A 16257-nucleotide genomic window follows, 5' to 3' on the forward strand; every position below is an offset into this window, starting at 1 on the left:
GTGGGTGCAGTGGGTTAGTGGAATTGATGCCAGGAAGATTATGGATGGGAGTGAAGGATGTATGGCCAGAATAACTCACATCTGCATAGTTCAGAAAAGCTGGTGCTGGAGGGAAGACCCAGGTTGTCAAACAGACATTGAACTCGAGCATATTGCATTCAGCAGTGCGTTCTTGGCCACAGTTTGGCCATGGCCATTCATTCTGATGGACTCCTGGTTGTTGGTCATGCCCACATAAAATGCTGTGGCGAAATTGCAGTGGAATTGGTATATGACATGGGTGCTTTCAGAAGTGGCCTTGCCGCCAATGGGATAGGATAAGTCTGTGACAGGGCAAGAGTAGGGTATGCTGTTTGAGTTAATCAGGCATTTTTCACCTGTGTCTTCAGCACGGATGCAACTCCTGTGCCCAGGTGTTGGGAGTTGAGTGTCATAGGGGTGGACCAGTATGTTGTTTAGGTGGGCAGTGAAATTTCACTTTAGCTGGAGTGAAAAGGATCATTCTTAACTTATCCCTCAGTTCCAGGCATGATAATAGGTAGTGAAAGACCTGTCAGAGGACATGCTTCAGTTGTAGCAGCCCTTGGTGATGTAGGGGGATGCTTCTAAGTAGTTATTCAATGCACAAAATTTGGGATGGAATAACAATAATATGAAAATTATTTGTTGCTACTCACCACGTAAAGGTGAGCACCCTCTCTCACTCCCCTCCCCCTGTATCTCCCCTCCCCCCTCTCCCTCTCTCTCCCTCCCCCCTCTCACCTCCCCTCCCCTCCCCCTCTCCTCTCCTTCATCACCCCTCCATCTCCCTTCCCCCATCTCTCCCCTCCCCCTCTCTCCACTACATCACTCCTCCCCTCCCTCTCTCCACTACATCACTCCTCCCCTCCCTCTCTCCCTCCCCTCCCTCTCCCCTCCCACTCCCCTCCCCCTCTCTCCCCTCTCTCCCCTCTCCATCTCTTCCTCACCTCCCCTCCCTTTCTCCTCCCTCCCTCTCTCTCCCCCTTTCCCCTGTCTCCCCCTCTCCCCCCTCCACCCTCTCCCCCTATCTCCCCCTCTCTCCCCCCTCCACCCTCTCCCCCTATCTCCCCCTCTCTCCCCCTATCTCACCCCTCTCCCCCCTCCCTCACCCCCTCCCTCCCCCTCTCCACCTCTCTCCACCCCTCTCCCCCTCTTTCCCCCCTCTCCCCCTCTTTCCCCCCCTCTCCCCCTCTTTCCCCCCTCTCCCCCTCTTTCCCCTCTCCCCCTCCCCTCTCCCCCTCTCCCCTCCCCTCTTTCCCATTTCCCCTCCTCCCCCTCTTTTCCCCCTCTCCTCCTCCCCCTCTTCCCCTCTTTCCCCTCTCTCCTCCTCCCCCTCTTCCCCTCTTTCCCCTCTCTCCTCCTCCCCCTCTTTCCACTCTCCCCTCCTCCCCCTCTTTCCACTCTCCCCTCCTCCCCCTCTCCCTCTCCTTCCTCTCCCCCTCCTTCCCCCCTCTCCCCCTCCTTCCTCTCCCCCTCCTCCCCCTCTCCCCTCCTTCCTCTCCCCCTCCTCCCCCTCTCCCTCCTCCCCCTTCCCTCCTCCCCCTCTCCCTCCTCCCCCTCTCCCCCTCCTTCCTCTCCCCCTCCTTCCTCTCCCCCTCCTTCCTCTCCCCCTCCTCCCCCTCTCCCCCTCCTTCCTCTCCCCCTCCTCCCCCTCTCCCCCTCCTTCCTCTCCCCCTCCCCCCTCCTTCCTCTCCCCCTCCCCCCCTCTCCCCCCCTCTCCCCCTCCTCTCCCTTACTCCATTCCACTTCAAATCGTTCCGCATGCATACTCCCAGATATTTTACAGAAGTAACTGCTACCAGTGTTTGTTCCGCTATCATATAATCATACAATAAAGGATCCTTCTTTCTATGTATTCGCAATACATTACATTTGTCTATGTTAAGGGTCAGTTGCCACTCCCTGCACCAAGTGCCTGTCCGCTGCAGATCTTCCCGCATTTCGCTACAATTTTCTAATGCTGAAACTTCTCTGTATACTACAGCATCATCCGTGAAAAGCCGCATAGAACTTCCGACACTATCTACTAGGTCATTTATATATATTGTGAAAAGGAATGGTCCCATAACACTCCCCTGTGGCACACCAGAGGTTACTTTAACGTCTGTAGACGTCTCTCCATTGATAACAACGTGCTGTGTTCTGTTTGCTATTAACTCTTCAATCTCGCCACACAGCTGGTCTGATATTCCGTAGCCTCTTACTTTGTTTATCAGGTGACATTGCGGAACTGTATCGATCGCCTTCCGAAAGTCAAGAAAAATAGCATCTACCTGGGAACATGTATCTCATATTTTCTGGGTCTCATGAACAAATAAAGCGAGTTGGGTTTCACACGATCGCTGTTTCCGGAATCCATGTTGATTCCTACAGAGTAGATTCTGGGTTTCCAAAAACGACATGATTCTCGAGCAAAAAATATGTACTAAAATTCTACAACAGATTGACATCAGAGATATAGGTCTATAGTTTTGCGCATCTGCTCGACGACCCTTCTTGAAGACTGGGACTGCCTGTGCTCTTTTCCAATCATTTGGAACCTTCCGTTCCTCTAGAGACTTGCGATACACGGCTGTTAGAAGGGGGGCAAGTTCTTTTGCGTACTCTGTGTAGAATCGAATTGGTATCCCGTCAGGTCCAGTGGACTTTCCTCTGTTGAGTGATTCCAGTTGCTTTTCTGTTCCTTGGACACTTATTTCGATGTCAGCCATTTTTTTGTTTTTGCGAGGATTAAGAGAAGTAACAGCAGTGCGGTCTTCCTCTGTGAAACAGCTTTGGAAAAAGGAGTTTAGTATTTCAGCTTTACGTGTGTCATCCTCTGTTTGAATGCCATCATCATCCCGGAGTGTCTGGATATGCTGTTTCGAGCCACTTACTGATTTAACGTAAGACCAGAACTTCCTACGATTTTCTGTCAAGTCGGTACATAGAATTTTACTTTCGAATTCACTGAACGCTTCACGCATAGCCATCCTTAAGCTAACTTTGACATCGTTTAGCTTCTGTTTGTCTGAGAGGTTTTGGCTGCGTTTAAACTTGGAGTGAAGCTCTCTTTGCTTTTGCAGTAGTTAGGACTTTGTTGTTGTACCACGGTGGGTTTTTCCCGTCCCTCACAGTTTTACTTGACACATACCTGTCTAAAACGCATTTTACGATGGCCTTGAACTTTTTCCATAAACACTCAACATTGTCAGTGTCGGAGCAGAAATTTTCGTTTTGATCTATTAGGTAGTCTGAAATCTGCCTTCTATTACTCTTGCTAAACAGATAAACCTTCCTCCCTTTTTTTTATATTCCTATTAACTTCCATATTCAGGGATGCAACGACCTTATGATCACTGATTCCCTGTTCTGCACATACAGAGTCGAAAAGTTCGGGTCTGTTTGTTATCAGTAGGTCCAAGATGTTATCTCCACGAGTCGGTTCTCTGTTTAATTGCTCGAGGTAATTTTCGGATAGTGCACTCAGTATAATGTCACTCGATGCTCTGTCCCTACCACCCGCCCGAAACATCTGAGTGTCCCAGTCTATATCTGGTAAATTGAAATCTCCACCTAAGACTATAACATGCTGAGAAAATTTGTGTGAAATTTATTCCGAATTTTCTCTCGGTTGTTCTGCCACTAATGCTGCTGAGTCGGGAGGTCGGTAAAAGGAGCCAATTATTAACCTAGTTCGGTTGTTGAGTGTAACCTCCACCCATAATAATTCACAGGAACTATCCACTTCTACTTCACTACAGGATAGACTACTACTAACAGCGACGAACACTCCACCACCGGTTGCATGCAATCTATCCTTTCTAAACACCATCTGTACCTTTGTAAAAATTTTGGCAGAATTTATCTCTGGCTTCAGCCAGCTTTCTGTACCTATAACGATTTCAGCTTCGGTGCTTACTATCAGCGCTTGAAGTTCCGGTACTTTACCAACGCAGCTTCGACAGTTTGCAGTTGCAGGATTAGTGATTGTATTGGCTTTCGTCCGTTAAGAATACTCTGGATGTTTTGAGGAGGACCTGTTATTGTGCAGACCACTACCTGCCACTGTCTAATTGCATACATCTACATCTACATGACTTCTCTGCGATTCACATTTAAGTGCTTGGCAGAGGGTTCATCGAACCACAATCATACTATCTCTCTACTATTCCACTCCCGAACAGCGAGCGGGAAAAACGAACACCTAAACCTTTCTGTTCGAGCTCTGATTTCTCTTATTTTATTTTGATGATCATTCCTACCTGTGTACGTTGGGCTCAACAAAATATTTTCGCATTCGGAAGAGAAAGTTGGTGACTGAAATTTCGTAAATAGCTCTCGCCGCGACGAAAAACGTCTATGCTGTAATGACTTCCATCCCAACTCGTGTATCATATCTGCCACACTCTCTCCTCTATAACGCGATAATACAAAACGAGCTGCCCTTCTTTGCACCCTCTCGATGTCCTCCGTCAATCCCACCTGGTAAGGATCCCACACCGCGCAGCAATATTCTAACAGAGGACGAACGAGTGTAGTGTAAGCTGTCTCTTTAGTGGACTTGTTGCATCTTCTAAGTGTCCTGCCAATGAAACGCAACCTTTGGCTCGCCTTCCCGACAATATTATCTATGTGGTCCTTCCAACTGAAGTTGTTCGTAATTTTAAGACCCAGGTACTTAGTTGAATTGACAGCCTTGAGAATTGTACTATTTATCGAGTAATCGAATTCCAGTGGATTTCTTTTGGAACTCATGTGGATCACCTCACACTTTTCGTTATTTAGCGTCAACTGCCACCTGACACACCATACAGCAATCTTTTATAAATCGCTTTGCAGCTGATACTGGTCTTCGGATGACCTTACTAGACGGTAAATTACAGCATCATCTGCGAACAACCTAAGAGAACTGCTCAGATTGTCACCCAGGTCATTTATATACACTCCTGGAAATGGAAAAAAGAACACGTTGACATCGGTGTGTCAGATCCACCATACTTGCTCCGGACACTGCGAGAGGGCTATACAAGCAATGATCACACGCACGTCACAGCGGACACACCAGGAACCACGGTGTTGGCCGTCGAATGGCGCTAGCTGCGCAGCATTTGGGCACCGCCGCCGTCAGTGTCAGCCAGTTTGCCGTGGCATACGGAGCTCCATCGCAGTCTTTAACACTGGTACCATGATGCGACAGCGTGGACGTGAACCGTATGTGCAGTTGACGGACTTTGAGCGAGGGCGTATAGTGGGCATGCGGGCGGCCGGGTGGACGTACTGCCGAATTGCTCAACACGTGGGGCGTGAGGTCTCCACAGTACATCGATGTTGTCGCCAGTGGTCGGCGGAAGGTGCACGTGCCCGTCGACCTGGGACTGGACCGCAGCGACGCACGGATGCACGCCAAGACCGTAGGATCCTACGCAGTGCCGTAGGGGACCGCACCGCCACTTCCCAGCAAATTAGGGACACTGTTGCTCCTGGGGTATCGGCGAGGACCATTCGCAACTGTCTCCATGAAGCTGGGCTACGGTCCTGCACACCGTTAGGCCGTCTTCCGCTCATGCCCCAACATCGTGCAGCCCGCCTCCAGTGGTGTCGCGACAGGCGTGAATGGAGGGACGAATGGAGACGTGTTGTCTTCAGCGATGAGAGTTGCTTCTGCCTTGGTGCCAATGATGGTCATATGCGTGTTTGGCGCTGTGCAGGTGAGCGCCACAATCAGGACTACATACGACCGAGTCACACAGGGCCAACACCCGGCTTCATGGTGTGGGGAGCGATCTCCTACACTGGCCGTACACCTCTGGTGATCGTCGAGGGGACACTGAATAGTGCACGGTACATCCAAACCGTCATCGAACCCATCGTTCTACCATTCCTAGACCGGCAAGGGAACTTGCTGTTCCAACAGGACAATGCACGTCCGCATGTATCCCGTGCCACCCAACGTGCTCTAGAAGGTGTAAGTGAACTATCCTGGCCAGCAAGATCTCCGGATCTGTCCCCCATTGAGCATGTTTGGGACTGGATGAAGCATCGTCTCACGCGGTCTGCACGTCCAGCACGAACGCTGGTCCAACTGAGGCGCCAGGTGGAAATGGCATGGCAAGCCGTTCCACAGGACTACATCCAACATCTCTACGATCGTCTCCATGGGAGAATAGCAGCCTGCATTGCTGCGAAAGGTGGATATACACTGTTCTAGTGCCGCCATTGTGCATGCTCTGTTGCCTGTGTCTATGTGCCTGTGGTTCTGTCAGTGTGATCATGTGATGTATCTGACCCCAGGAATGTGTCAATAAAGTTTCCCATTCCTGGGACAATGAATTCACGGTGTTCTTATTTCAATTTCCAGGAGTGTAGATCAGGAACAGTAGAGGTCCCAGGACGCTTCCCTGGGGAACACCTGATATCACTTCAGTTTTACTCGATGATTTGCCGTCTATTACTACGAACTGCGACCTTCCTGACAGGATATCACGAATCCAGTCGCACAACTGAGACGATACCCCATAGCTCCGCAGCTTGATTAGAAGTCGCTTGTGAGGAACGGTGTCAAAAGCTTTCCGGAAATCTAGAAATACGGAATCAACTTGAGATCCCCTGTCGATAGCGGCCATTACTTCGTGCGAATAAAGAGCTAGCTGCGTTGCACAAGAGCGATGTTTTCTGAAACCATACTGATTACGTGTCAATAGATCGTTCTCTTCGAGATGATTCATAATGTTTGAATACAGTATATGCTCCAAAACCCTACTGCATAGATGTGTGCACAGATGGTGCAAAAGCTATGACAGGTCCTACAGTTGGAGCAATAACGAAAATAAAAGAAAAGGCCAAGAATTACAGCATTAATCATTGTGCTCTCCACAGATACGCTTTAGCTACGAAATATGAAACAAATGCCTGTTTCATTCAAGAAAGTTTTAGACGAATGGATTCAAATCATTAACTACATAAAATCAAGGCCGTTGAAGTCAAGACTTTTCACAATACTGTGTGAAGATGTGGGAAGCCTTCATCGTTCCCTGCTTCTCCACACAGAAGTGAGGTGGCTCTCACGTGGGAAAGCACTCTCTCAGTTGTACAAATTAAGATTGGAAGTCTTATCTTTCTATTTGGAGCATAACACCAAATTAGCAGACCTTATTAATGACTAAAATTGGCATTGTATACTTGCCTATTTGTCAGATATTTTCTCCAAAATGAACTAAATGAATATTTCACTCCAAGGACAAAGTGAAACAAAGGTCACTGCTATCGACAAAGTTCGAGCATCCAAGAGGAAAATTAATTTTTGGGCAGAGAGTATCGAGGAGGGGGAGGTCGAGTGTTTTCCTCTTCTCAAGGAGTTTTTGGAAAACAAAACATTGGCGCATGGGAAGAATTTGTTTCATCAAATCCTGGAACATCTCTGAAGCTTGATGTCATTGTTGGAGCATTATTTCCCAACAGCTGAAGATGAGAAGCTGCAAAAATATGAATGGATGGTCAACCCATTCATTGTATCCAAAAAGCCGAAGATTCTATCATCAAATAAATATAAGTTGTTGATAGAAATTGCCACAGACCCTACTGTGAAATCAAGTTTTGACATTGACGGTTACTAACACTTTTGGATCCGTTTGCATAACAAGAAATACTACCCCCTGGGTGAAAAGGCAAAATCTGTACTACTTCTGTTTGCCACAACATACATGTGTGAATCTGGTTTCTCGGTCTATGCTGCCCACAAAACTAAGTACTGAAGCTGTCTAGAAGTGGAACCAGACATCCGTCTCCAGTTGTCAAGAATTGAACCTAACTTTTCAAAATTGTGTCAGCAGAAGCACCCTCAACCATCACATTAGGATTCCATTATTATTTCTACAGACTCATCTATAGTAAAGAAGAAACCATTTTTCTTAGTAGATGCTCAGTGAAAGTGCCTGAACAATAACTCTGTAGGAATTTTGTTTCTGTCTTGTATTATTTACATAATAATTGAATTCTGTTGGCATTGATATTTTTGTTATGAAAATTAAAATGATCTCTAAAGCTGATTTCTTTACTTTGTAATATATTCCGTCCTCTCTGTTAAAAATTTGCACTGTCTATAATTCAATTACAATTGCTTGCTATTACTCTGACACTATATTGTGGCAACTGACTGCGAGTGTAAACAAATGAGGACTTTTCACATGCCACCTTGTAAAAGGTATACCTCCTCTGCCAGAATTGTTTCCTTTGAGAAAAAAAGTCTTATGTTCTGTGAAATGCTTTGTCTTGTTATATAGAAATAAGAGAATCTGTTTGCTTGTTTTCCTAATTTGCTGACTGACACGATATAGTGTCCAAGTAGTAGTTGAAGTTGTAAGCTGTGGCTAAACTGTTGCCACGCCTTCTGCCAGTTGCCAGCTACCAAGTGACCAGTACACTGTTGCAACGCCGCCTGCTAGCTGCTGGCTATGGACTTAGAGCTGCCCAGTAGATACACAAAGATGTAAAAATAACTAGACTTTCCGAGCTGTTTACATGGGCACGAAAATCGATTGCGGAACTGGAAAACGGCTTTATAAAAGCAGATTTCCAGAATCGATTTTGAAGTGTTTACCTGATAGACCGAAAGTGAAACTGGGACATCGGCTTACGAAATCTGGTTTTCGAAACTCGTGTAAACTGGGTGAATGTATTCTCACACATTGCAGAACAGATGTCACAATAGTCCTCTAAAGGCAATTCCTTGGCCTCTTTTCTTTCGTGATGTGTTTGTATCCCGAATCATGCGTCTGCCTCTTTTCTTCACAGCCGTGTGGAATGGCCGCGCAGTCTAAGGCGCCATGTCGTCGTGGACTGCACGGCCGCTCCCATCGGAGGTTCGAGTCCTCCTTTGTGTGTGTGTGTGTGTGTTTTTTGTCCTTAGCGGAAGTTAAACTTAAGTTAATAGCGTGTGAGACTAGGGACTGATGACCTCAAAGTCCCATAGCCCATAGACTTCACACACATTTGAACATTTTTCTTCGGATTTCACAACCCTCCCCCCCACACACACACACGACTGTTACGAAATATACATGCTCCTTACACAACAATAGCCATACAGTGGAAGTGAACAGACCACAAGTGGCAGCTTGTGAACAGCGAACAGTTTGGATGTGACATTGACTGCTCTTGGAGGAAGTCAGCTCCAACGTGTGAAATGTCAATTACCAAGTAATTTTAATCAGGCTATAGTGTGTTGAACAAAGGCAGTAAATCCACTAGCAAGTGTCTGGATACAGTGGGAATTCAAATTGGATCGTTAATTTCAAGTTGTTTTCTTTTATCTCTAAATCAAAGACTATCGATACTTCAAGAGGGAGGGAGTGGGGTCATTGGGAACATGGCACTTGCATTAAGAAGCTTTCAGTTCCCATGGGTTTCGCTCTGAAATTTAAAGTTACTGTGCTCTTGACTGACTAGCAGTCCGCCATGAATATTCGACTAAAGAAGGGGTCTGCCAGCTGAAAAGGGGTGTGTGTGTGTGTGTGTCGAGTGCAATTGAAAATAGAGAAAGAGTGTTTCACACTGTTGTTAAATATTTTCATTTGAAGGGTTTGATTGCTGCAAAAATTTAAACAGAATTGGATGAAGTTCACACTGACTGTGCTTCATCATTGAAGACCATTTACTTTTGGATTAATGAATTTTAAACATGGTTGAACAACTTCTGAAGACTAAGCCTGCTCTGATTGTCTAACTGAAGTCACTGTAAAAGTAACCATTGACAAAAGCCATGATATGGTAATGCAAGACCAACAAATGAAAATTTGAGAAATTGCCCAGATTATATTCATCTCAACTCAGTAGGTGCATAATATCCTGCACGGAGAATTGGCTGTAAAGAAACCATTTGTAGGTTGATGTCGTGACTGCTCACAGTCGACCAAAAGTGCATCTGGCACATTTCAACACAATGTCTGTCAGTGTTTAATTGCAATCTGCAAGACTGTTTGTGCCTTTTCGTGACTGTTGATGACACCTGGATCCATCATTACATACCATAACCAAAATGACAGTCAAAACAATGGACAAAGGCTGGCGGAAATGCACCAAAGAAGCCAGAGTCAATTTGTCAGCTGGCACGGTGATGGCCACCTTTTTCTTCTTCTTCTCCTCCTCCTCCTCCTCCTCTTCTTCTTCTTCTTCTTCTTCTTCTTCTTCTTCTTCTTTTTTTTTGTGGGGGGGGGGGGGGGGGTAGCGTTTGTTCCTAAGGAATAATCCTCATAATTACTTGGAAGGAGGAGAACCAAAACTGGAACCAATTATGCTTCATTGTTGGATTGTTTGGAACTTGCATGGGCTGAAAAAAGGCAAGGTTGGCACGCAGAAAAGGACTCTTTCACCAGGATAATTCACCATCCCACACATCAATGGCGAATATGCTTGAATTTGAATTGGTACGTTGTCCATTTTAATCACCAGATTTATCCCCAAGTAACTTCTCCTTGTTCCCTAACTGAAACTTTGGCTTGCTGAGAAGAAATTTTTAGGAAATGAGGACATGGTAGTTGCAATCGATGAATATTTTGCAGAGTTTGACAGAATCTATTTCTCCAATGGGATGAAAAAGCTGGAGAATTGTAGGACCGAGTGTATATCCGTCAAAGGAGACTGCCGAGAAGTAGGGTGAGTTGTTTATGAATCAAACATTTTTTCTTACGTTTTTAACAGACTTACGAAACCATAATCATATGTAGAGGAGACCTCTAGTAGACAGTATCGTGTGCGCCATGCCCTGTGCATAAGTCACATGTGGCCTCTGCTCACTGATCCACGGGTGACCAGAGTATTTCAGTGTAGAAAGCCAGTGACGTGCAGTGGCGTGTATCCGGGTATTATGTACAGGGTTGTACCACACATAAAAGCGCTTAAACACAAAATGTGTACATCGAATAATGAGTCTTGATCAAACTATGAAATGAGGACGAGATTAATCTTTTACCTTTGTTTTATTATTGCAACTTGATGTTGTGGTTTAAATATGTATGAAAGCGCAGGTACTGAGTCAGTGATCCAGTATCTGATATTCTTTGATGTAATAAAATAACAGTTTCAGAAGTGGCAACCAGAGTTTGTATCACTCTCTTTAGATCATCCAGACAACTGAAAACTGAATAATGGATTTAAAACAAGTCCCAGGACATGGATTCACACCAGCAGTATAATAATAGTTTCGTCACCTCAACCTGTGAGGTTAATTGCATAGAGATAATTTTGTAATGAGAATAATTTTAAAATTTTAATAAATTAAAGTGCATCGAAATACGTTCAATGTAAGACTACATGTTTATATGAACGCTGTTAGAGGGACAACCATACTGTTCATATGCATCCTCCTTTGTTTGTTTGCTATAGTTTTTTTCTTTCAATATTTTGTATATCTATTTGTTCTTTGATTACTTTTCTAATTTTAAGCTGTGTTTTTGCTAAATTAATAGCAATATTCCTGGCATTCCTTAAAATACTTAAAATAGGCTTAGTTTATGTTATGTTTTCTGTTTAATTACTATAGTTATGTACTGTGGTTGTCCTGCATCGCTATATCATTCATGTATGAACGGATCCATGGAATTTGTATATAAATAAAATAATGATTGTATTACTACAAATGTAAATTAATACTTTTAGGCAGCAGAGATGAGGGAGAAGAACTTGGATCTTATGAGGCAAGATATTGTCAGTGTACTAAAAAACAGCAGTATGGCATTTGTTCGAGAACTAGTTGGTGCTGATCCAGTGGCAGTTTTTCGTTGGGCTATTGTGCGTGCTTTTTTTCGGGCCTACTTTGCATTTCATGAAGCTGGTCGGAAGCATCGACAAGCACGTGGTGAGCCCATATATAGATTATATATATTAATTCTGCTCATGTAAAAACTTTAAAAATTTCTTTCAGTGTTCTTAAGACTGAAGGTAGCTACATTAGATAAAAAATATCATTATTTTGTCAGTAATTAAGTAACAGATAATGGAGTGAAGACATTAGTTATATTCTTGTTGTGATTTCAGAAGGAAGACAAACTATGTTGTTATGTCTCCCTGAGTGCAGATGTACAGAAACAGACAATGGTGATATTATTTCTTCCCCCTTCCTAATTTTGTTCTAAACTGTTAATCACTGCCATTATAAGATTTTCTTTCTGTTATAAAATTAAATGTTCATTTACATACGACTATCTCAGAATTGACAATTCACAACTCCTGGAAAAATAAACCTTTGTCACTGGTTAAAAAATTGAAAAAATTGTGCTGGACCAGGACTTAAGCCCAGGCGGTCTCAGTATTCTGATAGTCCAGTTTAAAAATATGCTGCCATTATTAACAATCATGGTGACCATTTCCAGTGGCACACTGTTATTTCTGACAAAATAGGCAGCCACTTACTACCACCACAGGAAATGAATAGTTTTGATATTGTCAGTACTGAATTTGAAACAAGTGATACAGAAGTAATTTTTTGTAATAATAATTAAAGAATTTGTAAACACAACCACTCACTCTGCAGAGTGTGTGCTAAGAAGAGGGTTGATCTGATAATAGATGATGTTCTCTGAGTAAGAATGCTGCAAGCTGATAATGGGATTTTAATGCAAAAATATACAAGCGAAAGATAAGTCTTAAATGAGGAACAGTAGGTAATCATTCACCAGCACCACCACCACCACCACCACCACCACCTCCTCCACAACCACCCATAGCTTTAAGAACTTCATATTTGTATATCCTGGATGTGTTTTAGAGTCATCTACCCACCTTCCATTAACTTTTCTCTATCTGTTTTTGTCCTCTTAATATCTATTTACCTGGCTTCATGATCTATGCTTTTCATTTTTGACAGAATTAGATCTTTCACTTCTGTCTGTTTCATGAACCATAAATTTGTTTTCCTGCCAATTAGTACATCTCTCCAATGCTTATCAAGTAGTCTTCAGTTTTTAAAATGTTTCGACATTAAAAGCAGAAATAACAGAAGTAGGTAATAATAGAATTTTCAGAGGGCAACATGTTTGCCCTTTAAACATCATTTAAGAAGACAGAAATAAATTTATTCGGCAAAAAGCAAATGGAACTTGAAAAGCAGAATTGTGTACATTTCATCTGTTGTTGTTGTCTTCAGTCCTGAGACTGGTTTGATGCAGCTTTCCATGCTACTCTATCCTGTGCAAGCTGCTTCATCTCCCAGTACCTACTGCAACCTACATCCTTCTGAATCTGCTTAGTGTACTCATCTCTCGGTCTCCCTCTACGATTTTTACCCTCCACGCTGCCCTCCAATGCTAAATTTGTGATCCCTTGATGCCTCAAAACATGTCCTACCAACCGATCCCTTCTTCTAGTCAAGTTGTGCCACAAACTTCTCTTCTCCCCAATCCTATTCAATACCTCCTCATTAGTTACGTGATCTATCCACCTTATCTTCAGTATTCTTCTGTAGCACCACATTTCGAAAGCTTCTATTCTCTTCTTGTCCAAACTAGTTATCGTCCATGTTTCACTTCCATACATGGCCACACTCCAAACAAATACTTTCAGAAACGACTTCCTGATACATAAATTTATATTCGATGTTAACAAATTTCTCTTCTTCAGAAACGCTTTCCTTGCCATTGCCAGTCTACATTTTATATCCTCTCTACTTCGACCATCATCAGTTATTTTACTTCCTAAATAGCAAAACTCCTTTACTACTTTACGTGTCTCATTTCCTAATCTAATTCCCTTAGCATCACCCGATTTAATTTGACTACATTCCATTATCCTCGTTTTGCTTTTGTTGATGTTCATCTTATAACCTCCTTTCAAGACACTGTCCATTCCATTCAACTGCTCTTCCAAGTCCTTTGCAGTCTCTGACAGAATTACAATGTCATCGGCGAACCTCAAAGTTTTTACTTCGTCTCCATGAATTTTAATACCTACTCCAAATTTTTCTTTTGTTTCCTTTACTGCTTGCTCAATATACAGATTGAATAACATCGGGGAGAGGCTACAACCCTGTCTCACTCCTTTCCCAACCACTGCTTCCCTTTCATGCCCCTCGACTCTTATTACTGCCATCTGGTTTCTGTACAAATTATAAATAGCCTTTCGCTCCCTGTATTTTACCCCTGCCACCTTTAGAATTTGAAAAAGAGTATTCCAGTCAACATTGTCAAATGCTTTCTCTAAGTCTACAAATGCTAGAAACGTAGGTTTGCCTTTTCTTAATCTTTCTTCTAAGATAAGTCGTAAGGTCAGTATTGCCTCACGTGTTCCAACATTTCGACGGAATCCAAACTGATCCTCCCCGAGGTCTGCATCTACCAGTTTTTCCATTCGTCTGTAAAGAATTCGCGTTAGTATTTTGCAGCCGTGGCTTATTAAACTGATAGTTCGGTAATTTTCACATCTGTCAGCACCTGCTTTCTTTGGGATTGGAATTATTATATTCTTCTTGAAGTCTGAGGGTATTTCGCCTGTCTCATACATCTTGCTCACCAGCTGGTAGAGTTTTGTCATGACTGGCTCTCCCAAGGCCATCAGTAGTTCTAACGGAATGTTGTCTACTCCCAGGGCCTTGTTTCGACTCAGGTCTTTCAGTGCTCTGTCAAACTCTTCACGCAGTATCGTATCTCCCATTTCGTCTTCATCTACATCCTCTTCTATTTCCATAATATTGTCCTCAAGTACATCGCCCTTGTATAAACCTTCTATATACTCCTTCCACCTTTCTGCCTTCCCTTCTTTGCTTAGAACTGGGCTGCCATCTGAGCTCTTGATATTCATACACGTGGTTCTCTTCTCTCCAAAGGTCTCTTTAATTTTCCTGTAGGCAGTATCTATCTTACCCCTAGTGAGATAAGCTTCTACATCCTTACATTTCTCCTCTAGCCATCCCTGTTTAGCCATTTTGCACTTCCTGTCGATCTCATTTTTGAGACGTTTGTATTCCTTTTTGCCTGCTTCATTTACTGCATTTTTATATTTTCTCCTTTCATCAATTAAATTCAATATCTCTTCTGTTACCCAAGGATTTCTAGCAGCCCTCGTCTTTGTACCTACTTTATCCTCTGCTGCCTTCACTACTACATCCCTCAGAGCTACCCATTCTTCTTCTACTGTATTTCTTTCCCCTATTCCTGTCAATTGTTCCCTTATGCTCTCTCTGAAACTCTGTACAACCTCTGGTTCTTTCAGTTTATCCAGGTCCCATCTCCTTAATTTCCCACATTTTTGCAGTTTCTTCAGTTTTAATCTACAGGTCATAACCAATAGATTGTGGTCAGAGTTCACGTCTGCCCCTGGAAATGTCTTACAACTTAAAACCTGGTTCCTAAATCTCTGTCTTACCATTATATAATCTATCTGATACCTTTTAGTATCTCCAGGGTTCTTCCACGTATACAACCTTCTTTCATGATTCTTAAACCAAGTGTTAGCTATGATTAAGTTGTACTCTGTGCAAAATTCTACTAGGCGGCTTCCTCTTTCATTTCTTAGCCCCAATCCATATTCACCTACTATGTTTCCTTCTCTCCCTTTTCCTACACTCGAATTCCTGATTAATATAATATCAAGCTGTGCCATGGTTTAGAGTCAGTATTAATGTAGGTTACTCAGGTAGTTACTAAACACTTTAGAAAAATGGATACCTATCGGAATCAGTTGAGCTTGTTTCACTATTTGTTTGAACTTGAGCTGAAGATCTCTGAAGTGATTTTAGTTCCTCTCTGGTGTATGAGGCGACCCCCCCCCCCCCCCTCTTAGTGAACCTGTAGGGTTATTTTTAGCTCTTTGTACAGTGTTGACAGTTGTTATTTCTGCAGCATCAGAATTACTTATCCTGATGCCCATTTTAGGCAGTTAAATATAGAGGGTGGATGTATACTACACTGTACATTTTATAGGCTTGTTGAAAATACATCTGTTTGAATCTGACATGCTGCACTTCTGATAGAATGAAAAATTTTAAGCTGTATTGATTTGAGTAGATGTGCAAGTCCACATCACACTGTTGTGACTATTTTCAGACCTCTGCACACTGATGTGCATTGTGAATCATGGAAAAATAAAAGTACAATAATGTATTCAGAACATCTAAAGTATTGTTTGTACTCATTATTAATTTTAGTTACTCATTTGTTCATTATCTACAGTTTTGGCAATCTTAGTACTCATATCCAAGTATCAATGTTATAGATTATGAACACTCTGGATAATGTGTAACAAAGAATGTTGTAGGCTTATACCCAT

At 43.2% G+C, this 16257-nt stretch overlaps 1 protein-coding gene across 4 annotated transcripts in view; it reads left to right on the forward strand.

Annotated features, from left to right (window-relative positions):
* LOC126281172 (unconventional myosin-IXAa-like) overlaps positions 1–16257 on the forward strand; it is a 312562-nt gene that overhangs the window by 107802 nt on the left and 188503 nt on the right. For all 4 annotated transcript variants that reach the window (XM_049979854.1, XM_049979856.1, XM_049979857.1 and 1 more), the window contains exon 10: positions 11660–11854. In XM_049979854.1, coding sequence (XP_049835811.1) covers positions 11660–11854 — 195 coding nt within the window. The remainder of the gene's footprint in view (positions 1–11659; positions 11855–16257) is intronic.

Source organism: Schistocerca gregaria, chromosome 7 (genome assembly GCF_023897955.1).
Source record: "Schistocerca gregaria isolate iqSchGreg1 chromosome 7, iqSchGreg1.2, whole genome shotgun sequence".
Classification (NCBI taxonomy): Eukaryota; Metazoa; Arthropoda; class Insecta; order Orthoptera; family Acrididae; genus Schistocerca; species Schistocerca gregaria.